Below are 27692 nucleotides of genomic sequence, written 5' to 3' on the forward strand. Positions count from 1 at the left end.
TGGGTGGGAGAGTTGGAGATAAGGAGGAGGACGAGGAGGGGAGCTGGGTGGGAGAGTTGGAGATAAGGAGGAGGGAGGAGCTGGGTGGGAGAGTTGGAGATAAGGAGGAGGACGAGGAGGGGAGCTGGGTGGGAGAGTTGGAGATAAGGAGGAGGACGAGGAGGGAGCTGGGTGGGAGAGTTGGAGATAAGGAGGAGGAGGAGGAGGAGGGGAGCTGGGTGGGAGAGTTGGAGATGAGGAGGAGGAGGAGGAGGAGGGGAGCTGGGTGGGATAGTTGGAGATAAGGAGGAGGAGGACGAGGAGGGGAGCTGGGTGGGATAGTTGGAGATAAGGAGGAGAAGGACAAGGAGGGGAGCTGGGTGGGAGAGTTGGAGATAAGGAGGAGGGGGACGAGGAGGGGAGCTGGGTGGGAGAGTTGGAGATAAGGAGGAAGGGGACGAGGAGGGGAGCTGGGTGGGAGAGTTGGAGACAAGGAGGAGGGGAAACAAAAGGTGAGGAGAACATTTAGTCTCAGATGTAGGGCCTTCTTAAAGGCCAGCCATTACTTTAAGAGGCTGTCATTGCGGTGATTTATCCCTCTCTATCTCAGGTGACTGTGCCTCTGGGATAGATGCCTCCCATTGTTCTTACCTATTAGAGGTGTAACCAACAGATTCCCCTGTGAAGATACAGTACATTCTAGCCTGGCTGAACCAGATTGAACGCTATGCAGTGGGTGTACAGTAGCATTCAGTCTTGTTCAACCAGGCTAACAGTATAGGAATAATTCATCCCTCCAGGAGAATATACAGGCTAAGAAATAGTAGGTGAAACCTCATTTGTATTCTAATGCCAATGAGGGAAACTCTTTCTATAGCTCTGAACAGAACAAGGGGAATAAACCCAGAAACACTGTTTGCAGTAAGAGTCTATTTATGATAATGCTATGATAGAGCACTATTCTTTTTACCGCCAGACAACAGGTCAAAAGTTGATATTTTCTTAGCAATTACCGGGATGAAAAATGCATCTGCTTTCTGGGCACAGCCAGTGTAGAGAGAAAAGCAGATGCTCGGGGGCTGGAACCGGAGAAGAACGATGCATCTTCAATAAATAATAGACAACTCAGCACAAATGGCTGCTCCAAGGCTACCTGCAACGTCTAGATATCAATTTGAGAAAAACAATACCACTTAATTAAATATTTCTCTCTCCTGGTGTGCCCTGGGTACTGGTAAATGTCCAGATAAATGGTAGAAAATCTAGAAAAATGTGCATCACTCCAGCACAAAATGGCTGCAACTCCTCTATTTCTCCAGTCTTTATTGGATAACCATCAGGTTTGTCATAGTGAAAAATACATATTGAAGTGCTGCATATTTAAAATGAGGCGTTGGTAGGTTATGAGTATAATCATTTTCCCTTCAGGCGATATGGAAAATGCTGATGGCAAAACTGCGTCTCCATGATCTCACTGCGGGTTTCATATTGGTTTCTGCCTCAGTCTCCTCTGGCCTTAACTTTACTGCGAGTTACAAAACTACAGAGACACCATCTGAAAACTAAGCAAAAAAAGACAGCCTACTTTGGAGTTAGTAAAGATCCCATAGTAGTTATAGTCCTTTTTAGCATTCAATTAACCCTCAGACATTCAATACACAACAATCAATGAGGATACTTAAAGAGGGAGAAGTGGAGTTAACTGTCCACTTGGTAACTACCCAGGGAAAAGAGAGAAACTTTTGAGAGGAATTCACATTAGTTTGGGGAACGGTCTTTGTGGCTATTTAGCCTTCACTTGTCCAGGTGTGTCAGGGAGGTTTGGGGGAGAGGTCAGGAGGATTGACTCCTCCTTAAAGTGGTGTAACTCACCCCCAGACAGGGTGTGCCTTCCCCCTCCTCCACATGGCCTAGAGACACAGTCAACAACCTCTCATCCATTCCACTCAGGACAGAGTAAACCAAGAACTAACACATGGAGAACAACTACATAGTCAGGAGCCGTTTCGGAACCAATCGCAAAGGTGAGACAGCTAAGAGACTGAATATTCTCAGAGTCATTATAAAATCAGGGAGAGACATGTGACCGTGTACTTCGAGAGACTGGAGGTAAGAAATCATTACATAAGCACCTGGTAAGCTATGAGAGAGCGAGCATGAGAGAGAGCGAGCATGAGATAGAAAGAGGCATTAGAGACAAAAAAATCTAAACGCTTGACCTTGTTTCAGTCGGGCAACCTCAGCTGAGACCAATTAGGGGCCCTTGTGCTGCTAGCTCCGTTTCAGAGTGGCGCCCCAATTACATACAACCTCCTCGTTGTCATGGACTCAAAGGTGACCCAGGACCTATCTAGATGTAATTTTAATGTGGAAAGAGAAGGTCGTGGTTTGTCGTCCTCTCTTTTTTGTATATATTTCAATTTATTTTCAGTCTCTTTTCCATTTTTAAATTAAATATACCTTCCGGTAACTCGCCTCACCCATTGTGACACGGATCTGCTATTTTTTAGACCTTAGAGCCAGAACCTCCATCAGAAGCTAGCCATCAGAAACTAACCAGCAGATTAGCTACTAGCTATTTAGTCATTGTTAGCCACTGCTAGCGGCCTTTACCTTCACAGACACCAGCCGTTTTTTTAGCCTGGATAATACTTGCCGGCCTGCCAGTATTGGACTGTTCTCTCCACTACAACACCGGATTCCTGTCGTAAGCCCTGGACCATTACTCCTGATCATCACAGCTAGCTAGCTACCACCAAGTGACCCAGCCCCGAAGTTAGCCCTAGGCCCACCTCCCGGCCTACTCTGTGATCACTCGGCTACACAGCCGATGCCTCCCGGACTCTACCCCAATACGGCTAGAATCCACGACTCCAACGGATCCTTGCCGTAAGCTCTGGACCTTTGCATTGGATAATCGCTGCTACCGAGTGGCTAACGCCCCTGCCCCGAAGCTAGCACCAGTTAGCCACGAGCCAGGCACATCTCTCGGCTAGCAAACTACATTTCTACAACTACAATACCTCTTTTGCCATCTGGCCCGGACACTTTGTCGACACGGCGCCCTGCCGTACCATCACGACTGGTCCGCCGACGTATCTTCATCCGCTGTGCCCTCAACCGGCCTTTGCCGGAGGTCGGAGCAGACGCTTCTACTTACCCCGGCCTGCAAACTTTAAACGCCGTGTCTCCCGCTTGCTAGGTCGTAACGACTTCCCGGCGGCTTCCCTGTTTCATCTATTGCTACTGGACCCTATGATCACTTGGTTACATAGCTGATGCCTGCTGGACTGTTCATTAATCACGGTACTCCATTTTGTTAATTTTTTAAAATCTGTCGGCACCAGCCTCGAACTCAGGCCCTGTGTGTAGTTAATCGACCCTCTCTGCCCATTCATCACCATTTTAACTGTTGTTGTTGTCTTAGCTGATTAGCTGCTGTTGTCTTACCCGGTTAGCTATTGTTGTCTTACCCGTTTTTGTCTTAGCTAGCTCTCCCAATTAACACCTGTGATTGCTTTATTCCTTGCTTTATGTCTCTCTCAAATGTCAATATGCCTTGTACACTGTTGTTTAGGATAGTAATCATTGTTTTAGTTTACTGCGGTGCCCCTAGTCCCACTCAACATGCCTCAGACACCTCGTTTGTCCCACCTCCCACACATGCGGTGACCTCAGCATAACCATCATGTCCAGAGATGCAACCTCTCTTATCATTCGGTGCCTGCGCTTACCGCCACTGTACCCGCCCCCCACCATACCCCTGTCTGTACATTATGCCCTGAAGCTATTCTACCACGCTCAAAAACATGTTCCTTTAATTCTGTCCCCAACGCACTAGACAACCAGTTTTGATAGCATTTACCCATACCATCATCCTACTGCTCTGCTGTTCCTCGGGTGATGTGGAGGTTAACCCAGGCCCGGCGAAAAAGCCTTGGTTTCGTGCATGTTAACATCAGAAGCCTCCTCCCTAAGTTTGTTTTACTCACTGTTTTAGCACACTCCACCAACCCTGATGTCCTTGCCGTGTCTGAATCCTGGCTCAGGAAGGCCACCAAAAATTCTGAGATTTCCATACCCAACTACAACTTTTTCCGTCAAGATAGAACTGCCAAAGGGGGATGAGTTGCAATCTACTCCAGAGATAGCCTGCAAAGTTCTGTCATACTGTCGAGGTCTATGCCCAAACAGTTTGAGCTTCTAATTTTAAAAAATGATTCTCTCCAGAAATAAGACTCTCACTGTTGCCGCTTGTTATTTGTTTCAGGGAAGTCAGGAACCAATACACGCAGTCAGTCAGGAAAGCAAAGGCTAGCTTTGTCAAACAGAAATTTGCATCCTGTAGCTCTAACTCCAAAATGTTTTGAGACACTCTAACGTCCATGGAGAACAAGAACACCTCCTCCCAGCTGCCCACTGCACTGAGGCTAGGTAACACGGTCACCACTGATAAATCCGCGATAATCGAGAATTTCAAGAAGCATTTCTCTACGGCTGGCCATGCTTTCCTCCAGGATACCCCAACCCCGGCCAACAGTGCCGCACCCCCCGCAGCAACTTGCCCAAGCCTCCCCAGCTTCTCCTTCACCCAAATCCAGATAGCAGATGTTCTGAAAGAGCTGCAAAACCTGGACCCGTACAAATCAGCTCGGCTAGGCAATCTGGACCCTCTCTTTCTAAAATTATCCTCCAAAATTTCAACCACTATTACCAGTCTGTCCAACCTCTCTATCGTATCGTCGTACATAACCGCCATCGATAAAAGACAGTACTGTGCAGCCATCTTCATCGACCTGGCCAAGGCTTTCGAATCTGTCAATCACTGAATTCTTATCGGCAGACTCAACAGCCTTGGTCTCTCAAATGACTGCCTCGCCTGGTTCACCAACTACTTCTCAGACAGAGTTCAGTGTGTCAAATCGGAGGGCCTGTTGTCCGGACCTCTGGCAGTCTCTATGGGGGTACCACAGGGTTAAATTCTCAGGCCGACTCTCTTTTCTCTGTATACATCAACGATGTCGCTCTTGCGGCGGGTGATTCCCTGATCCACCTCTACGCAGACGACACCATTCTGTATACATCTGGTCCGTCTTTGTTAACTAACCTCCAAACGAGCTTCAATGCCATACAACACCCGTTCCGTGGCCTCCAACTGCTCTTAAACACTAGTAAAACCAAATGCATGCCTTTCAACCATTCGCTGATGGCACCCGCCCGACTAGCATCACTACTTTGGACGGTTCTGACTTAGAATATGTGGACAACTACAAATACCTAGGTGTCTGGCTAGACTGTAAACTCTCCTTCCAGACTCATTAAACATCTCCAATCCAAAATTAGATCTAGACTTGCAACAAAGCCTCCTTCACTCCCGCCACCAAACATACCCTCTTAAAACTGACCATCCTACCAATCCTCGACTTTTTACAAAATAGCTTCCAACACTCGACTCAAGAAATTGGATGCAGACTATCACAGTGCCATCCGTATTGTCAGCAAAGCCCCTTATACCACCCACCACTGCGACCTGTATGCTCCAGTAGGCTGGCCCTCACTACATGTTCGTCGCTAGACCCACTGGCTCCAGGTCATCTATAAGTCAATGGTAAAGCTCTGCCTTATCTCAGCTCACTGGTCACCATAGCAGCACCCACCCGTAGCACGCACTCCAGCAGGTATATCTCACTGGTCATCCCCAACGCCTTATTTGGCAGCCTTTCCTTCCATTTCTCTGCTGCCAATTACTGGAATGAATTGCAAAAATCGCTGAAGCTCGAGACTTATATTTCCCTCACTAGCTTTAAACGTCAGCTATCTGAGCAGCTAACCGATCACTGCAGCTGTACACAGCCCATCGGTAAATAGCTCACTCAATCTACCTACCTCATCTCCATATAGTTTTTATTTACTTTTCTGCTCTTTTGCACACCAGTATTTCTACATACACATCATCTGCTCATCTATCACTCCAGTGGTAATTTGCTAAATTGTAATTACTTCGCTACTATGGCCAATTTATTGCCTTACCTCCTCACGTCATTTGCACACACTGCACACACTGTTTTTTTCTATTGTGTTATTGACTGTACGCTTGTTCATTCCATGTGTGTTGTTTGTGTCGCACTACTTTGCTTTATCTTGGCCAGGTCGCAGTTGTAAATGAGAACTTGTCATCAACTAGCTTACCTGGTTAAATGAAGGTGAAATAAAACATTTAAGTTAAATGAAGGTGAAATAAAAAATTTAAAAACATCCCCTGCCATAAAGTAGGATGAGGTCTACATAAATGAGGCCACAGATTCAATTTCACTTATATTTCAGGGTATCTTGTTGAGGCTCATCACCGCGTTTCCTGTCCGCATACACTGGAAATAGACGAGCGCAGGAAACTTTTGTCACAACACTGCACCACACAAAACGCTTCCTCTGTGAATTCATTTAAAAAGGGGTAACTCTTCTAAGAGAGGAGAAGCAGTAATGTGAATGATTTCTCCCCTGGGGGACAGATAGAGCTGAAGGAGAAGCAGTAATGTGATTGATACCTCCCCTGGGGGAAGGATAGAGCTGAAGGAGAAGCAGTAATGATTGATACCTTCCCTGGGGGACGGATAGAGCTGAAGGAGAAGCAGTAATGTGATACCTTCCCTGGGTGACGGATAGAGCTGAAGGAGAAGCAGTAATGTTATACTTCCCCTGGGAGACGGATAGAGCTGAAGGAGAAGCAGTAATGTGATTGATACCTCCCCTGGGGGACAGATAGAGCTGAAGGATAAGCAGTAATGTGATTGATACCTCCCCTGGGGGACAGATGAAGGAGAAGCTGAAGGATGAAGGAGAAGCAGTAAGCTACCTCCCTAATAGAGCTGAAGGGGAGGCAGATTGATACCTCCCTGGGGGACGGATAGAGCTGAAGGGAGGCAGTAATGTGATACCTCCCCTGGGGGACGGATAGAGCTGAAGGAGAGGCAGTAATGTGATACCTCCCACGGGGGATGGATAGAGCTGAAGGAGAGGCAGTAATGTGATGCCTCCCCTGGAGGGTGGATAGAGCTGAAAGAGAGGCAGTAATGTGATTGATACCTCCCCTGGGGGACGGATAGAGCTGAAGGAGAAGCAGTAATGTGATTGATACCTCCCCCGGGGGACGGATAGAGCTGAAAGAGAGGCAGTTATGTGATACCTCCCCTGGGGGACGGATAGAGCTGAAGGAGAAGCAGTAATGTGATTGATACCTCCCCCGGGGGACGGATAGAGCTGAAAGAGAGGCAGTTATGTGATACCTCCCCTGGGGGGTGGATAGAGCTCGACATTCCAGGAGAGAAACAAGGGATCTGGATGACCGAGTGGCTCTCACTCGGTCATCTCTTTTCTGGAGTGTTGATGGCTCTGTCCTCAGTGAAACAGTTGACAGAAAGAAAGTGCTTTGACTCTGTGGCTGGGTTTAGGAGGCCACAAGTCATCTTTCTCTACAGCACTGGGTAAATGCTTTCCTTGGCACAGGAGGTGAGGAGGAGGACTGAGGAGCGTGTGATTGTGTGTGTAGGGTGGTGTGTTCTCGCCTCGGTGTAGCAGATTTGACACATTAGCGCGGGTGCTAACGTGACTGACAGTAATCCATTTAAAGATACAGCTTGCCCCTGGTTAGGCTGCTATTGTAGTGCCACGCATATGTAACGCTGCCAGACAGACGGCCCTTCAAACACCAGCCTGTCAATGATGCAGTCCCTCACAAGGCTTTATGCACCAAATGTGACATGACGTGTGTGTGTGTTATTCAGGACAAAGCCTGGCAAATATAGCCCAGCCTTCTTTAATTTGGTTTTTAAGTTAAGCAGAGGTTGTGTTTTTGTATGCATCCCGACGAAATTGTCATTCAAATGCTTTTACCAAACGTATCCAATCAGTTGGACGGGTTGCATTCTTTGTGAAATGTATCAAGGCAAAACATCTGGTAATTCACATTCAAATCTGGCTGGCTAAATCCCATCGCCAGGGAGGACATAATGGCGAGCAACCAGTCGTGTTCTTCCACAGTATATTGTGTAATGAACCACATCAATTCCAACACTACCGCCTCACATCATGTTAAAACAAAATACTAAAAATAGATGTATCATACCTCCAAAGAAGAACGGTGGCATATGATAACGCATTCAGAATGGATCTGAAGCCCATTAATTGAATGACGCATTCAGAATGGATCTGAAGCTCATTAATTGAATGATCCATTCAGAATGGATCTAAAGCTCATTAATTTAAAGACGCATTCAGAATGGATCTGAAGCTCATTAATTGAATGCGTTCTCCACAAGCTGTAGCACCCGAGGATTCTCTTCAGCCACTTACTGTGGAACACAATACTCCAGGTATGACAGTCTGAACGTCTACAGTTACACGTGCTTTCTCCCTCTGTATACAGTTACACGTGCTTTCTCCCTCTGTAATGGGACCAACAGTGTTGCCTTCCCCGTCGTGTCTTTGGCTATGCCGGATTAAGTGATATGACATGCCATTCTATAAAATCCTCTCTAATTAATATTACCTGATTGATCTAATCATGTAAATGTGATTAACTAGAAAGTCGGGGCACCACGAAAGAGTGTTTATAGAGCAGTTATCTCCCGAATAAACTCTTAAAGATTTAGTCATATCTTACATCAATAGCAGTCAATATTAATCGTCACCTTATTTCAGTATCATCTGAAAGTTGTAAATTCTTGGTTATCTTCACGAACCTTGGCTAACAAGTTGAAGCAGCAATACATAATTGGGTTTCATTATTTATTTACTAAATACCTAACTAATCACACAGAATTACATATACACAGAATGCAAATTATGTCATACAGAAAACGTCCCTGGTGGACGGAGCCGACAATTTCTGGTTACACAAGGAAAGGGGGTTGGGTTTGAGTGAAAGAGCGGGAAGATTGAGGAACAAAGGGAGAAGCCACGCTATCTTAAATAAATAAATATTATGCATTCTAAATTACCGCCCATTTGGAAAAGGAAAATGCAATAAATATTTAATCTGAACTGCGCTTCGGTAGGTTGGACGTAGATGCTGGCCGTGTTGGCCAACAGACATCTTCCTGTCCTCGGAAGAATGTCTCTGTTGACGTTTCTTCCAACCCCCACCCAACCCCTCCATATTGACGTTTCTTCCAACCCCTCCATATTGACGTTTCTTCCAACCCCCACCCAACCCCTCCATATTGAAGTTTCTTCCAACCCCCACCCAACCATATTGACGTTTCTTCCAACCCCCACCCAACCCCTCCATATTGACGTTTCATCCCCAGCCAACCCCTCCATTTTGAAGTTTCTTCTTCACCCAACCCCTCCATACTGACGTTTCTTCCCCACCAAACCCCTCCATACTGATGTTTCTTCCCCACCCAACCCCTCCATACTGATGTTTCTTCCCCACCCAACCCCTCCATACTGATGTTTCTTCCCGAACCCAACCCCTCCATATGACGTTTCTTCCCGAACCCAACCCCTCCATATTGATGTTTCTTCCCGAACCCAACCCCTCCATATTGATGTTTCTTCCCGAACCCAACCCCTCCATATTGACGTTTCTTCCCCACCCAACCCCTCCATATTGACGTTTCTTCCCCACCCAACCCCTCCATACTGACGTTTCTTCCCGAACCCAACCCCTCCATATGACGTTTCTTCCCGAACCCAACCCCTCCATATGACGTTTCTTCCGAACCCAACCCCTCCATATTGACGTTTCTTCCGAACCCAACCCCTCCATACTGACGTTTCATCCCCACCCAACCCCTCCATACTGACGTTTCTTCCCGAACCGAACCCCTCCATATTGATGTTCCTTCCCCACCCAACCCCTCCATACTGACGTTTCTTCCCCACCCAACCCCTCCATATTGACGTTTCTTCCCCACCCAACCCCTCCATATTGACGTTTCTTCCAACCCCCACCCAACCATATTGACGTTTCTTCCAACCCCCACCCAACCCCTCCATATTGACGTTTCCCACCCAACCCCTCCATATTGACGTTTCATCCCCACCCAACCCCTCCATTTTGACGTTTCTTCTTCACCCAACCCCCCCATACTGACGTTTCTTCCCCACCAACCCCTCCATACTGACGTTTCTTCCCCACCCAACCCCCCCATACTGATGTTTCTTCCCCACCCAACCCCTCCATACTGATGTTTCTTCCCGCACCCAACCCCTCCATATGACGTTTCTTCCCGAACCCAACCCCTCCATACTGATGTTTCTTCCCGAACCCAACCCCTCCATATTGACGTTTCTACCCGAACCCAACCCCTCCATATTGACGTTTCTTCCCCACCCAACCTATCCATACTGACGTTTCTTCCCGAACCCAACCCCTCCATATGACGTTTCTTCCCGAACCCAACCCCTCCATATGACGTTTCTTCCCGAACCCAACCCCTCCATATGACGTTTCTTCCGAACCCAACCCCTCCATACTGACGTTTCATCCCCACCCAACCCCTCCATACTGACGTTTCTTCCGAACCCAACCCCTCCATACTGACGTTTCTTCCGAACCCAACCCCTCCATACTGACGTTTCTTCCGAACCCAACCCCTCCATATGACGTTTCTTCCGAACCCAACCCCTCCATATGACGTTTCTTCCCGAACCCAACCCCTCCATATGACGTTTCTTCCCGAACCCAACCCCTCCATATGACGTTTCTTCCCCACCCAACCCCTCCATATAGACGTTTCTTCCGAACCCAACCCCTCCATACTGACGTTTCTTCCCGAACCGAACCCCTCCATATTGATGTTTCTTCCCCACCCAACCCCTCCATACTGACGTTTCTTCCCCACCCAACCCTTCCATACTGACGTTTCTTCCCGAACCCAACCCCTCCATACTGACGTTTCTTCCCGAACCCAACCCCTCCATATTGACGTTTCTTCCCGAACCCAACCCCTCCATATGACGTTTCTTCCCCACCCAACCCCTCCATACTGACGTTTCTTCCAACACCCACCCAACCCCTCCATATTGACGTTTCTTCCCGAACCCAACCCCTCCATATGACGTTTCTTCCCCACCCAACCCCTCCATACTGACGTTTCTTCCCCACCCAACCCCTCCATACTGACGTTTCTTCCCCACCCAACCCATCCATATTGATGTTTCTTCCCCACCCAACCCCTCCATACTGACGTTTCTTCCAACACCCACCCAACCCCTCCATATTGACGTTTCTTCCCCACCCAACCCCTCCATATTGACGTTTCTTCCCCACCCAACCCCTCCATATTGACTTTTCTTCCCCACCCAACCCCTCCATATTGACGTTTCTTCCCCACCCAACCCCTCCATACTGACGTTTCTTCCCGAACCCAACCCCTCCATACTGACGTTTCTTTCCGAACCCAACCCCCATATTGACGTTTCTTCCCGAACCCAACCCCTCCATATGACGTTTCTTCCGAACCCAACCCCTCCATACTGACGTTTCATCCCCACCCAACCCCTCCATACTGACGTTTCTTCCCGAACCGAACCCCTCCATATTGATGTTTCTTCCCCACCCAACCCCTCCATACTGACGTTTCTTCGAACACCCACCCAACCCCTCCATATTGACGTTTCTTCCCCACCCAACCCTTCCATACTGACGTTTCTTCCCCAACCCAACCCCTCCATACTGACGTTTCTTCCCGAACCCAACCCCTCCATACTGACGTTTCTTCCCCACCCAACCCCTCCATACTGACGTTTCTTCCCCACCCAACCCCTCCATACTGACGTTTCTTCCCACCCAACCCCTCCATACTGACGTTTCTTCCCCACCCAACCCCTCCATACTGACGTTTCTTCCCCACCCAAGCCCTCCATATTGACGTTTCTTCCCCACCCAACCCCTCCATACTGACGCGTTTCTTCCCCACCCAACCCCTCCATACTGACGTTTCTTCCCCACCCAACCCCTCCATACTGACGTTTCTTTCCACCCAACCCCTCCATACTGACGTTTCTTCTCCACCCAACCCCTCCATACTGACGTTTCTTCTCCACCCAACCCCTCCATATTGACGTTTCTTCCCCACCAACCCCTCCATATTGACGTTTCTTCCCCACCCAACCCCTCCATATTGACGTTTCTTCCCCACCCAACCCCTCCATATTGACTTTTCTTCCCCACCCAACCCTCCATATTGACTTTTCTTCCCCACCCAACCCCTCCATATTGACTTTTCTTCCCCACCCAACCCCTCCATACTGACGTTTCTCCCGAACCCAACCCCTCCATATTGATGTTTCTTCCCCACCCAACCCCTCCATACTGACGTTTCTTCCCCACCCAACCCTTCCAACACCCACCCAACCCCTCCATATTGACGTTTCTTCCCGAACCCAACCCCTCCATACTGACGTTCCATCCCCACCCAACCCCTCCATATTGACGTTTCTTCCCCACCCAACCCCTCCATACTGACGTTTCTTCCCCAACCCAACCCCTCCATACTGACGTTTCTTCCCCACCCAACCCCTCCATACTGACGTTTCTTCCCCGAACCCAACCCCCTCCATACTCCATACTGACGTTTCTTCCCGAACCCAACCCCTCCATACTGACGTTTCTTTCCCCACCCAACCCTCCATACTGATGTTTCTTCCCACCCAACCCCTCCATACCCCTCCCTGACGTTTCTTCCCGAACCCAACCCCTCCATACTGACGTTTCTTCCCCACCCAACCCCTCCATACTGACGTTTCTTCCCCACCCAACCCCTCCATACTGACGTTTCTTCCCCACCCAACCCCTCCATACTGACGTTTCTTCCCGAACCCAACCCCTCCATACTGACGTTTCTTCCCGAACCCAACCCCTCCATATTGACGTTTCTTCCCGAACCCAACCCCTCCATACTGACGTTTCTTCCCCACCCAACCCCTCCATACTGACGTTTCTTCCCCACCCAACCCCTCCATACTGACGTTTCTTCCCCACCCAACCCCTCCATACTGACGTTTCTTCCCCACCCAACCCCTCCATATTGACGTTTCTTTCCCAAAATCAACCCCTCCATATTGACGTTTCTTCCGAAATCAACCCCTCCATATTGACGTTTCTTCCGAAATCAACCCCTCCATATTGACGTTTCTTCCGAACCCAACCCCTCCATACTGACGTTTCTTCCAACACCCACCCAACCCCTCCATACTGACGTTTCTTCCCCACCCAACCCCTCCATATTTTTTTTATTTATTTTACCTTTATTTAACCAGGCAAGTCAGTTAAGAACAAATTCTTATTTTCAATGACGGCCTAGGAACAGTGGGTTAACTGCCTGTTCAGGGGCAGAACGACAGATTTGTACCTTGTCAGCTCGGGGGTTTGAACTTGCAACCTTCCGGTTACTAGAATAACGCTCTAACCACTAGGTTACCCTGCCGCCCCATACTGACGTTTCTTCCCGAACCCAACCCCTCCATACTGACGTTTCTTCCCGAACCCAACCCCTCCATACTGACGTTTCTTCCCCACCCAACCCCTCCATATTGACGTTTCTTCACCACCCAACCCCTCCATATTGACGTTTCTTCACCACCCAACCCCTCCATACTGATGTTTCTACCCGAACCCAACCCCTCCATATTGACGTTTCTTTCCCCAACCCAACCCCTCCATATTGACGTTTCTACCCGAACCCAACCCCTCCATATTGACGTTTCTTCCCGAACCCAACCCCTCCATATTGACGTTTCTTCCCCACCCAACCCACGTTTCTTCCATACTGACGTTTCTTCCCCACCCAACCTCCTCCATACTGACCTTTCGTTTCCCCACCCAACCCCTCCATACTGACGTTTCTTCCCCACCCAACCCCTCCATACTGGACGTTTCTTGACCCCACCCAACCCCTCCATACTGACGTTTCTTCCCCACCCAACCCCTCCATACTGACGTTTCTTCCAACACCCACCCAACCCCTCCATATTGACGTTTCTTCCCCACCCAACCCCTCCATATTGACTTTTCTTCCCCAACCCACCCCCCCCCCATACTGACGTTTCTTCCCAACCCAACCCCCCCATACTGACGTTTCTTCCCGAACCCAACCCCCCCATACTGACGTTTCTTCCCGAACCCAACCCCCCCATATTGACGTTTCTTCCCGAACCCAACCCCTCCATATTGACGTTTCTTCCCCACCCAACCCCTCCATATTGACGTTTCTTCCCCACCCAACCCCTCCATACTGACGTTTCTTCCCACCCAACCCCTCCATACTGACGTTTCTTCCCCACCCAACCCCTCCATATTGACGTTTCTTCCCCACCCAACCCCTCCATACTGACGTTTCTTCCCCACCCAACCCCTCCATACTGACGTTTCTTCCCCACCCAACCCCTCCATATTGACGTTTCTTCCCCACCCAACCCCTCCATACTGACGTTTCTTCCCCACCCAACCCCTCCATACTGACGTTTCTTCCCCACCCAACCCCTCCATACTTATAACCCCTCCATACGTTTCATCCCCACCCAACCCCTCCATACTGACGCGTTTTTCTTCCCCACCCAACCCCTCCATACTGACGTTTCTTCCAACACCCACCCAACCCCTCCATATTCCAACACCCACCCAACCCCTCCATATTGACGTTTCTTCCGTTTCTTCCCACCCAACCCCTCCATACTGACGTTTCTTCCCGAACCCCCATACTGACGCGTTTCTTCCCGAACCCAACCCCTCCATACTGACGTTTCTTCCCCACCCAACCCCTCCATACTGACGTTTCTTCCCCGAACCCAACCCTCCATATTGACGTTTCTTCCCCACCCAACCCCTCCATATTGACGTTTCTTCCCCACCCAACCCCTCCATACTGACGTTTCTTCCCCACCCAACCCCTCCATATTGACGTTTCTTCCCCACCCAACCCCTCCATATTGACGTTTCTTCCCCACCCAACCCCTCCATACTGACGTTTCTTCCCCACCCAACCCCTCCATACTGACGTTTCTTCCCCACCCAACCCCTCCATACTGACGTTTCTTCCCCACCCAACCCCTCCATATTGACGTTTCTTCCCCACCCAACCCCTCCATACTGACTGTAGCCTGACAGAAGGAATATGGGGCTCGTGACTGAATGTGTTCATCACCTTTCTATTGGTCTCTTGTGACAGACTGCTACATACAAGTAACACAGCTGGATAGAGCACACACATGATTTAGTCCCTTCGACATGCCACGTGGTAGCAGAGAACACACACATGATTTAGTCCCTTCGACATGCCACGTGGTAGCAGAGAACACACACATGATTTAGTCCCTTCGAAATGCCACGTGGTAGCAGAGAACACACACATGATTTAGTCCCTTCGACATGCCACGTGGTAGCAGAGAACACACACATGATTTAGTCCCTTCGACATGCCACGTGGTAGCAGAGAACACACAAGTACACTCTGAAGGAAACCCTCTTCATGTCAGGGAGAGTGCTGTGACCAATGCCTAGGACATTTTTAAGTATGATGGAGGATAGAAATGGGGAATTATTAATAAGAATTATGGCAGCAGAACTAAATATCACTTGATTGACAGTTGATCATGCTCTTCAATATACAGTAACAGAATATCATAATTGTCATAATGACAATTAATCCCCAATTAATCATATATCGCGCCAATGTACAGACTGATTTTTACTTAATTTGTGCTAGGATTAGAGGGAGTTATACAAACCAGAGGACATTTTAGTCGCCAAATCCTCTCTTATCTGTTAGCGACTCCTGACCAGTCAACAACAAACAATTGCCTAAATGCGCTAATTAGCGAATCCTGTAATGTTATTAAGTTAACTGTAATTAAGATGACAATGATGAGCCAATGTGACAGAATGACAGTCATCCGGAGAGAAAAAAAGGTGTACCTGCGTGGGATTGGATGAGGGCTGACAGTCTTGTATTTTTGGTGTTAATCTTACCAGTGATAAAAAATTTAAAAAAATTGGGGAGGGGTTATGTCACACACGATTGTCAAATTAAAGGATACTGAAGTTAAGGATCATGTTTGACGGCAAGTGAATTCCAGTGCCAACCTTTCGTGGATATCTTGCGGGCGTTTGGTCCCTGTGTGTGTGTGTGTGTGTGTGTGTGTGTGTGTGTGTGTGTGTGTGTGTGTGTGTGTGTGTGTGTGTGTGTGTGTGTGTGTGTGTGATAAAAAAACAATGCATGCCAACTTCAGACCCAGCTGCCAGAATATCTGCAGTCTGCAGTGCACAGACATGCACACGCACGTACGTGTGTCTCTCTCTCTCTCTTACACACATTTAGTGCCAGACAATTTACAGCCGTAGGTTTCATGGAGAGCTCGTCGGCAGCACTAGCGGCAGCAGCAAATGAGGGAAGGCTAACATAGCCGGGGTGTGGGAACCTGCCATTGCTGTTATTCATTTCTCTCACTACCATCCGTTCCAAGGATAATTTTTTTTAATGGCTCGAATCGCCATTTGTGCTCCCGAGCATATTGCATATTTCTCATCTGTCCTGTTTATTTACAGTGGTGTGCAAATCAAAGGAGAGACACCCTTGACGACAATCTGTGCTTCCAGATGTACCTGGCAACATAAAAGTGGAAGGAAGGGGGGGGAAGAGGGCCCGTCTTTGGAGTCTGAGAAAAAGCTTTGTTCTTATCTTCAAAAGATATAGTGGTGCTCAGATCAAATGCCCACATGAAGACGTGATGCATTGTAAAAACCCCTATAAAAACAAGTGTGGATAAAAACACTCTTGGCAAGGCAATTACAATCAATTAGGTCAGAGGGAGGCCGAAGCGGTTGGCAGCGAAGGGAATTTGTGGGGTGAACAGCATTGTGGGAACAAGAGGAGAGGAAAATGGGGTCGGGAGTGAGGGCAGGGTGTTAAATTGGTGTGTGCGTCTGCGTGTGCATGTACGTATGAATGGGCCTACCTGACAGGTGCTCCTCGGCTCTGTGCAGGCTTCAGCAGGACGGTGACCGTGCTGTCTGTCTGGTTCAGGGGAGTCTCCTGGTCATAGCCTGGCATCAACGGAGCTGTGGGAGAGAGGGGGGGGGTCACAGGAGAGTGTGACTCAGAGATAGATATAACCCATTTTAATAATAATAATAATAATAATAATAAATGCCATTTAGCAGACGCTTTTATCCAAAGCGACTTACAGTCATGTGTGCATACATTCTACGTATGGGTGGTCCCGGGAATCGAACCCACTACCCTGGCGTTACAAGCGCCATGCTCTACCAACTGAGCTACAGAAGGACCACATTTTAGCATGAGAGGCTTCCACTGTGATTCCGCCATTTCATAATAGTCAAAGTAGTCAACTGGGTTGTAAACCTCAATGGCGCTGCCCATGATGTCACAGATACAACAACAAAAAGTCCTCTATCTCTATGGGGTGACTCGAAACTGACCGACCGACAGAGAACGAAAGACAGAGACAGACAGACAGCCCGACCTGAGACAGACAGACAGCCCGACCTGAGACAGCCCGACCTGAGACAGACAGACAGCCCGACCTGAGACAGACAGACAGCCCGACCTGAGACAGCCAGCCCGACATGAGACAGCCCGACATGAGACAGCCCGCCTGACATGAGACAGCCCGCCCGACATGAGACAGCCCGCCCGACATGAGACAGCCCGCCCGACATGAGACAGCCAGCCCGACATGAGACAGCCAGCCCGACATGAGACAGCCAGCCCGACATGAGACAGCCAGCCCGACATGAGACAGCCAGCCCGACATGAGACAGCCAGCCCGACATGAGACAGCCAGCCCGACATGAGACAGCCAGCCCGACATGAGACAGCCAGCCCGACATGAGACAGCCAGCCCGACATGAGACAGCCAGCCCGACCAGCCCGACATGAGACAGCCCAGACAGCCCGACATGAGACAGAGACAGAGACAGCCCGACATGAGACAGCCCGACAGAGACAGACAGCCCGACAGAGACAGACAGCCCGACAGAGACAGACAGCCCGACAGAGACAGCCAGCCCGACATGAGACAGCCCGACATGAGACAGCCCGACATGAGACAGCCCGACATAGACAGAGACAGACAGCCCGACAGACAGCCCGACAGACAGCCCGACAGAGACAGACAGCCCGACAGAGACAGACAGCCCGACAGAGACAGACAGCCCGACAGAGACAGACAGCCCGACAGAGACAGACAGCCCGACAGAGACAGACAGCCCGACAGAGACAGACAGCCCGACAGAGACAGACAGACAGCCCGACAGAGAGAGACAGACAGCCCGACAGAGACAGACAGACAGCCCGACAGAGACAGACAGACAGCCCGACAGAGACAGACAGACAGCCCGACAGAGACAGACAGACAGCCCGACAGAGACAGACAGACAGCCCGACAGAGACAGACAGACAGCCCGACAGAGACAGACAGACAGCCCGACAGAGACAGACAGACAGACCGAGACAGACAGACCGACAGACGACACACAGACCGACAGACGACACATAACGGCGAGTACACAGTTCACACAAACAGACGGAGATCGACAAGTATACACAAATGTAGCTAAACACAGACACCAGGAACACAAACACTGCTGTATTACTGAGGATGTCCTGGAGGATTTTGGGCACTACAGTACAGATTGTATGTTGATCCTGATCATTGTTTCTCCTCACCTGAGATCTTGGTGGTGAACTGGGTGATGATGGGGGTTCCAAAGCCCTTGACGGTGCTGGCCCGGATGGTGAATGAGTAGGTGGAACCGGGGTAGAGACCCACAAACATGTGGAATGTCTCATTGCTGAACTTGAACACCCTACCACTCTGGTTGGTCAGGTCAAACTCCGTGTCGAAGGAGCTGAGGGCCTTGTAGGAGATCTGAGGATGGACACACAACCTAGATTAGATGGCTAGAGAGGACAAGCTTAAAGTTTCAAATGTAGGTTCAGGCTTGCTATGGTTAGTTTGGGTATATAGTAAGGATTATGGTGTACCATTAGCCAGAATATCATAGCTGTAATACACAAAAAGAAATTCTGAAAGAGTTGCAGCACAAAGTTTGCAGAGTAGTATGCAGAGCCTGGTATCTGATAGGCAAACTAGGCCTGAACTTTCCATAGAAACAGCATTCAAGTCTGTTGTTTTATTCAAATCATTCCCCCTGCTTTATTCAAATCGCCCCCCGCTTCCTCTAGAGTTGGAGAATGGAGGCCTAGGGATTTCTTTCTGAAAGGGAGAGCAGTGGAGCATCGCGTGTACCCTCCTCCTCTTCCTCCTCCTCCTCTCCTTCATATAACTTTATCAGCTCTCTCGCTCTTGAAAAGCTTCATTTAAATAAATCATTTGGTCTCTCCTAATGGAAAGCCTCCTTTATTATTCTGTTCCGATTCCCAATTAAGGGGCACAATGGGGAGTGTTGCAGTGCGGTGGCGACCATTTGTATCCATCAGGTGTGAAATGTTGCTGCTCAGGGCTCTGCTGGGCCATTAGTCTATATCAGGAGGGAGGGAGGAATGCATCTGGAGCCTTTCAAAAGGCTATTCAAGTTAGCGTTGATCGCTTTTCACATATCACACACACACACACACACACACACACACACACACACACACACACACACACACACACACACACACACACACACACACACACACACACACACACGGCTGTCAAAGTTGTTTTTGTGGAGGTGGGGGGTGTTTTGTGTGTGGAGAGTAGGGGCTTGCATTAGGGTTAGGGGTCAGCTGTGGTTGGACGGCTCTGAATTCAGGCTGTGCATATTCAAACAATGAACCAGCACTGCGTTTCCCCAACCAAGAGAAATCACAATAAAGATCTAAACTCTGAACAAAAAGCTGTTTTGGAGAGAGAGAGAGATGGAGTCAAAAGGCTGAAGAGCACATGAGACGAGCTGAATGCCAGCGAATGACAGTAATAATGGGGTTGAGTCCATCAGAGTCTAATGAGGCAGTACAAAAATTTACTTTTGATTTGTCCATTCTTTCAACCGGATCGCAGCCCAGAGTCAGCTCGAGATGACAGAATATAATTTAGTTACGAGCATATCTGACAGCTTAATTGGAGAATTTTTGCACAAATTCAGGTCTAGCACAATGGCTCTTAACGCAATAAAACCCTATTTTCGTCTTATTGTGTGGGGAGCTGAAGGACACGTCAAACACAAGGCAAATGCTGCGATAGGAGAAACACGTTGAACTAGAGTAGCCTATAAACATGTAAAGTGCTGTTTCATGTACAGTGCTTTCCACCAATTTTTTCATGTACAGTGCTGTTTCATGTACAGTGCTGTTTTATGTACAGTGCTGTTTCATGTACAGTGCTGTTTCATGTACAGTGCTGTTTTATGTACAGTGCTGTTTTATGTACAGTGCTTTCCACCAATTTTTTCATGTACAGTGCTGTTTTATGTACAGTGCTGTTTTATGTACAGTGCTGTTTTATGTACAGTGCTGTTTTATGTACAGTGCTGTTTTATGTACAGTGCTGTTTTATGTACAGTGCTTTCCACCAATTGTTTCATGTACAGTGCTGTTTCATGTACAGTGCTTTCCACCAATTGTTTCATGTACAGTGCTGTTTTATGTACAGTGCTGTTTTATGTACAGTGCTTTCCACCAATTGTTTTATGTACAGTGCTGTTTTATGTACAGTGCTGTTCCATGTACAGTGCTTTTTATGTACAGTGCTGTTTTATGTACAGTGTTTTATGTACAGTGCTTTCCACCAATTGTTTCATGTACAGTGATGTTTTATGTACAGTGCTGTTTTATGTACAGTGCTTTCCACCAATTGTTTTATGTACAGTGCTGTTTTATGTACAGTGCTTTCCACCAATTGTTTCATGTACAGTGCTGTTTCATGTACAGTGCTGTTTCATGTACAGTGCTTTCCACCAATTGTTTTATGTACAGTGCTGTTTCATGTAAAGTGCTGTTTTATGTACAGTGCTTTCCACCAATTGTTTCATGTACAGTGCTGTTTCATGTACAGTGCTGTTTCATGTACAGTGCTGTTTCATGTAAAGTGCTGTTTCATGTACAGTGCTTTACACCAATTGTTTCATGTACAGTGCTGTTTCATGTACAGTGCTGTTTTATGTACAGTGCTGTTTTATGTACAGTGCTTTTTATGTACAGTGCTGTTTCATGTAAAGTGCTGTTTCATGTACAGTGCTTTCCACCAATTGTTTCATGTACAGTGCTTTCCACCAATTGTTTCATGTACAGTGCTGTTTCATGTACAGTGCTGTTTCATGTAAAGTGCTGTTTCATGTACAGTGCTTTACACCAATTGTTTCATGTACAGTGCTGTTTCATGTACAGTGCTGTTTCATGTAAAGTGCTGTTTCATGTAAAGTGCTGTTTCATGTACAGTGCTTTACACCAATTGTTTCATGTACAGTGCTGTTTCATGTACAGTGCTGTTTCATGTACAGTGCTGTTTCATGTACAGTGCTGTTTCATGTACAGTGCTGTTTCATGTACAAATGTGGATAACAGGAAACCACACAGCTATATGATCTATTCAGGTAGGTTGTGTAAACGTTGGAGAGGGCCAGATGTTTCCGTCTTGACATCGCAGTGTTGTTGATGAGGGGTATTTTAAGACTGCAATCTTCTATATAAATAGTGGATGATGTATGCCCCATGCTCCTATGACAACAATACTCAAGTACTGTGTGCCTCCAGTTTCTATTCCATCACTATGCCAGAAGCTTGACGACCAACTCTATAGTTGTATTTCAACAGTGTAAATCAATCAGTACAAATCAGTGGAGGCTGCTGAGGATAGGACGGCTCATAATAATAGCTGAGCAACTGGAGTGCTGGGGTGGGGAGGGTTGGGTTGGGTTGGGTTAGGCTGGGCATGGCTGGGGTGGGGCATGGCTGGGGTGGGGCATGGCTGGGGTGGGGTGGGGCAAGGCTGGGGTGGGGTGGGTTGGGTTAGGCTGGGCTGGGCAAGGCTGGGGTTGGGTTAGGCTGGGGTGGGGCATGGCTGGGGTGGGGTGGGGAAAGGCTGGGGTGGCGCAAGGCTGGGGTGGGGAGGGATGGGTTGGGTTAGGTTAGGCATGGCTGGGGTGGGGTGGGATGGGATGGGGCAAGGCTGGGGTGGGCATGGCATGGCTGGGGTTGGGCATGGTGGCTGGGGTTGGGCATGGCATGGCTGGGCTGGGGTGGGGCATGGCTGAGGTGGAGAGGGAGAGATGGGTTGGGTTAGGGATGGGTTGGGTTAGGTTAGGCATGGCTGGGCAAGGCTGGGGCAAGGCTGGGGTTGGGAGGGGTTGGGGGCTGGGCTGGGCAAGGCTGGGGTTGGGTTGGGGCTGGGGTGGGGCATGGCTGGGGTGGGGTGGGGAAAGGCTGGGGTGGCGCAAGGCTGGGGTGGGGAGGGATGGGTTGGGTTAGGTTAGGCATGGCTGGGGTGGGGTGGAGCAAGGCTGGGATGGGGCAAGGCTGGGGTTGGGCATGGCATGGCTGGGGTTGGGCATGGCATGGCTGGGGGGCATGGCATGGCTGGGCTGGGGTGGGGCATGGCTGAGGTGGTGGGGAGATGGGTTGGGTTAGGGATGGGTTGGGTTAGGCATGGCTGGGGCGGGGCGGGGCAAGGCTGGGGCGGGGCAAGGCTGGGGTTGGGAGGGGGGTTGGGCTGGGCTGGGCTGGGGTGGGGCATGGCTGGGGTGGGGCAGGGCTGGGTTAGGCTGGGGTGGGGTGGGGCAAGGCTGGGGTTGGGAGGGATGGCTGGGGTGGGGTGGGGCATGGCTGGGGTGGGGTGGGGCATGGCTGGGGTGGGGTGGGGGGCATGGCTGGGGTGGGGCATGGCTGGGGTGGGGTGGGGCATGGCTGGGGTGGGGTGGGGCATGGCTGGGGTGGGGTGGGGTAGGGCAAGGCTGGGGTGGGGTAGGGCAAGGCTGGGGTGGGGTAGGGCAAGGCTGGGGTTGGGGTTGGGCAAGGCTGGGGCGGGGCATGGCTGGACATGCTGTTGGAGGGGGTTCAGTGGGTAATAGATTGTGTAAACAGACCTTAAGGTTATTAGGTTGGGTTTATTCGATAATGGAAGCCGCCCGGCTCCTGCCAGACCAGTTTGATGTGTGTTGGAGGGAAGAGGGAGAGAGAGAAAAAGGGAGAGGAAGAAAGACAGAAAGGTGGGCCCAGATGGGCGGCTGGGCTTAGCAGCTTCCCCAGATGATCTTACCTCATACTGCTTAATGATCCCGTAGGTCTGGACAGGCTCGCTCCATCGCAGGGCGATCTTCTCCTCGTAGGTGCTCCCCTGGATGGACTGGAGTGGCACAGCGCCAGGCACTTAGGTGGACAGGGAATAGGGGGAAATGAAATAGAGTGACTTTATCATAAATGGTTGGGGGCGGAGGGGGTCATGGTCGTGCAGTTCTATTCATTCTCCCTGACCCCAGTGAGGTCCTGAAACAGTACGGTACATTTAGTCAAACTGGATGTTTTGCCATTGTCTCTTTCAACTTCTTCAATGACCTAAAAGTTATGAGAAAACATCATGGTTTACAGTGTGGCTGGGAGGTACACAGTGCTGGGTGCTCACATTGTAAATTACATCGGAAGGAAAACCAACTAGCATTAGGGTCAAGACCCGCTACATGTACAACTCGCTGGCAAAACAGTTCAATAAAAGGAAAGCACGCCGTTCCACTTTCTTACCCATAAGAGGGTCAAAGGTTTCATGTTTCTAGCAAATAAATAGATAAAAATAAATATCACATACTATACCTATGTGGAAAAGTTCTACTTGTTATCAGGAAGATCAATTCAATCGAGATCCTTTGAACGTTTAATATAACTTTGAATAGCGGCGTGAGATTGTCATTTACAAACGGCCTTTGAAGAAACCAATTAAAAGGAAACACGCAGAAGTAGGTGTATGTATCAAAGGAGGGCGACGTAAGTGCTTTCAAATAACTACCGTATTTGACACTTATTGAAACACGTGCCCTCATGCTGTCATGTTCTCTGTTAGGCCCCAATGATGGCCTTAAAGCTGAATGTTGGACGTTTTGGCAGGGCAGAGTTGGGGTCAATTCTATTTCATTTAAAAAATATCTATAGATGTAATATTTTATAAACAATACAAAACATACACATGCAAACGACGAAATCACACCTGCCAGACCCACTATCGCACACACTCATCTCCAGTGACCGCATTACTTTCCACTACATGGCCCGAAACTGCACTTTCTTGTTTCTCTCCATAGCCAAAACACTTTCACTATTTAAATAATAAATCATTTGATTTTTCCATTGGGTTAATGACGTCGGTTTGATTGATTTCCAAGATGCGTGATGAGATGAGAATTGTCCAGCCCATCGGGTATTTCACTACTATCCAATTAATATGCTATTCTAGAACAGAACCTCGCCCACTTACCATCTTCGTCGGTCAGCACGTCCACGTCCATGCTCTCCTTGATGCCTTCGGGGTTCCTCAGCACCAGTTTGACGCTGACATTGGTGTAGGGTGACAGGTTCCGGATGGTGTGCTGCGGCGCCAGGCTCAAGGTGTCGTAGCACACCTCCTCGCGGGTCTCCTCCTTGTCGTCTGCCTGGTAGCGGTACTCGACAGTCAGATTGTAACTGTGGCAACGGGTCACGTTGTAGCCGAAGGGCTCCCAGCGCACTGTGATCTGCTTGGACTTGATGTCCACCACCTCCAGTCTTTGGGGGCCATGCATGGGGTCTGTAGCGAGGGGGACAAGTGAGGGGGAAGAAAATGTGTCTATCATAAAGATAAAAGCATTGATATCATTTCATATATTCCAAGATTTTCCAAAAATATGTTTTTCCTTCCTCTTCAAAATAGATTTTTGATATCAACAGGCAAAGAATGTTGGCAAGCACTAAATCCTGAGTCCTTCAAACAGTTGCAACATCCCAATCCCCCTACCTACCCATATTTTTCCCCTGCTGTGGCTCTGTGTAAACCACTTTGCCTCCTGGGTCTGACTTGGAACAGTAATGGGCCTAGGGCTGATCCTTGAGATACCCTCACTGACTGGGAATAGTAATGATCCCAAAGCTGATCTTTGTGGTACCCCCACACTTACAGGTAATGGTAATGGTCCCAATACTGATCTTTGTGGTACCCCCACTCTGACAGTTAATGGTAATGGTCCCAATACTGATCCTTGCGGTACCCCCACACTGACAGGGAATGGTAATGGTCTTGAAGGTGTTAAACCAAGGCTTCATACATTTTATAAGGGTTAATAAATTGTGTTATGATAAACTAAGGTCTCCTCCTAGGAGACCTCTGTGTGTGTGTTAACACCTGTTTTGAGGGTTGTGCCCTTCAGACACTATCAGAAGGCAGAAACCGCCTACACTCATACTCCTCCTGTCTGGGCCCCACCGTGGCTGTCTGATGTTCTGAGAATATGACTGGTTTCCCGAGAACACAAGGCTGCCGCAGGCCTGATGAAAACAGCCACCTGTCAGAAGATGCTTAGACTCGTTCACCTTGTTATGACCCTATAATTGTGATTACAATTTTGGTCAAACCCACTTCTGAGCTTTTAATTGCTGACAATATGGTTGCTGCTGTCAGGGGGAGGTTAGATTTATTAAAATGTTGCCAGGGAAAGTCAGGCAAGGGGGACTGGGGAGGCTATATGAGTTACAGGATGTCTTAGACACTTTGCAGAACCTGGGGAGAGCCATCATATACTGTACTCTGTACTAGAGGTGGACCGATTAATTAGGGCCGATTTCAAGTTTTCATAACAATCGGAAATCGGTGTTTTTGGACACCGATTTGGCTGTTTTTTAAAATATATTTTTTACACCTTTATTTAACTAGGCAAGTCAGTTAAGAACACATTCTTATTTTCAATGACGGCCTAGGAACGGTGGGTTAACTGCTTCGTTCAGAGGCAGGACGACAGATTTTTACCTTGTCAGCTCGGGGGATTCAATCTTGCAACCTTACAGTTAACTAGTCCAACGCTCCTACCACCTGATTACATTGCACTCCACGAGGAGTCTGCCTGTTATGCGAATGCAGTAAGCCAAGGTAAGTTGCTAGCTAGCATTAAACTTATCTTAATCAATCAATCAGTCATAATCACTAGTTAACTACACATGGTTGATGATATTACTAGTTTATCTGGCGTGTCCTGCTTTGCATATAATTGATGCGGTGCGTATCGTTGCTACAACGTGTACCTAACCATAAACATTAATGCCTTTCTTAAAATCAATACACAGAAGTATATATTTTTAAACCTGCATATTTAGCTCAAATAAATCCAAGTTAGCAGGCAATATTAACCAGGTGAAATTGTGTCACTCCTCTTGCGTTCATTGCACGCAGAGTCAGTGTATATGCAACAGTTTACATAATTATGACATAATATTGAAGGTTGTGCAATGTAACAGGAATATTTAGAGTTATGGATGCCACCCGTTAGATAAAATACGGAATGGTTCCGTATTTCACTGAAATAATAAAAATCTTGTTTTCGAGATGACAGTTTCCGGATTCGACCATATTAATGACCTAAGGCTCGTATTTCTGTGTGTTATCATGTTATAACTAAGTCTATGATTTGATAGTGCAGTCTAACTGAGCGATGGTAGGCAGCAGCTGGCTCGTAAGCATTCATTCAAGCAGCACTTTTGTGTGTTTGCCAGCAGCTATTTATGACTTCAAGCCTATCAACTCCCGAGATTAGGCTGGTGTAACCGATGTGAAATGGCTAGCTAGTTAGCGCGCTAATAGCGTTTCAAACATCACTCGCTCTGAGACATTGGAGTTGTTGTTCCCCTTGCTCTGCATGGGTAACGCTGCTTCGAGGGTGGCTGTTGTCGTTATGTTCCTGGTTCGAGCCCAGGTAGGAGCGAGGAGAGGGACGGAAGCTATACTGTTACACTGGCAATACTAAAGTGCCTATAAGAACATCCAAAAGTCAAAGGTATATGAAATACAAATGGAATAGAGAGGAATAGTCCTATAATTCCTATAATAACTACAACCAAAACATCTTACCTGGGAATATTGAAGACTCATGTTAAAAGCAACCACAAGCTTTCATATGTTCTCATGTTCTGAGCAATGGTTTTAAACCGTAGCTTTCTTACATGGCACATATTGCACTTTTACTTTCTTCTCCAACACTTTGTTTTTGCATTATTTAAACCAAATTGAACATGTTTCATTATTTATTTGAGGCTAAATTGATTTTATTGATGTATTAAATTAAGTTAAAATAAGTGTTCACTCAGTATTGTTGTAATTGTCATTATTACAAATAAAAAATAAATATATATATATATTTTTTTCTCTTCAAATCGGCCGATTAAATCGGTATCAGCGTTGAAATATCAATCGGGCGACCTCTACTCTGTACCAACTTCTGCCTACAATTGTATTACTAAAGGAACATTTTAAAACTTAAACAAAGAGTCTGTGTTTCCTTTCTACTACTAATATATACGTTTGAGAATTATATACAACTGATCATCTGTTGAAGACATTGACCAACAGTCTCAACACTGATCCTTGTGGTACCCCTTCTGTCCAGACAGCCACCCCAGGCTTTCTGCCCACCAGGTCTATTAAGACAGCCATGGCTCCTGCTCTACTCTCTCCCACGTGAGGAAGGGGCAGACAAACAGCACTGTAATAGGATCAACTTCCAACCCGGCATCAAT

At 48.1% G+C, this 27692-nt stretch overlaps 1 protein-coding gene across 9 annotated transcripts in view; it reads right to left on the reverse strand.

The window, feature by feature from the left end:
* LOC118397907 (receptor-type tyrosine-protein phosphatase mu-like) overlaps positions 1–27692 on the reverse strand; it is a 344875-nt gene that overhangs the window by 137043 nt on the left and 180140 nt on the right. For all 9 annotated transcript variants that reach the window (XM_052483784.1, XM_052483786.1, XM_052483782.1 and 6 more), the window contains exons 8-11: positions 24412–24720; positions 23206–23315; positions 18672–18873; positions 16939–17041 (exon numbers count right to left, since the gene is read on the reverse strand). In XM_052483784.1, the coding sequence (XP_052339744.1) occupies positions 16939–17041; positions 18672–18873; positions 23206–23315; positions 24412–24720 (724 nt within the window). The remainder of the gene's footprint in view (positions 1–16938; positions 17042–18671; positions 18874–23205; positions 23316–24411; positions 24721–27692) is intronic.

Source organism: Oncorhynchus keta, chromosome 28 (assembly GCF_023373465.1).
Source record: "Oncorhynchus keta strain PuntledgeMale-10-30-2019 chromosome 28, Oket_V2, whole genome shotgun sequence".
Taxonomy (NCBI): Eukaryota; Metazoa; Chordata; class Actinopteri; order Salmoniformes; family Salmonidae; genus Oncorhynchus; species Oncorhynchus keta.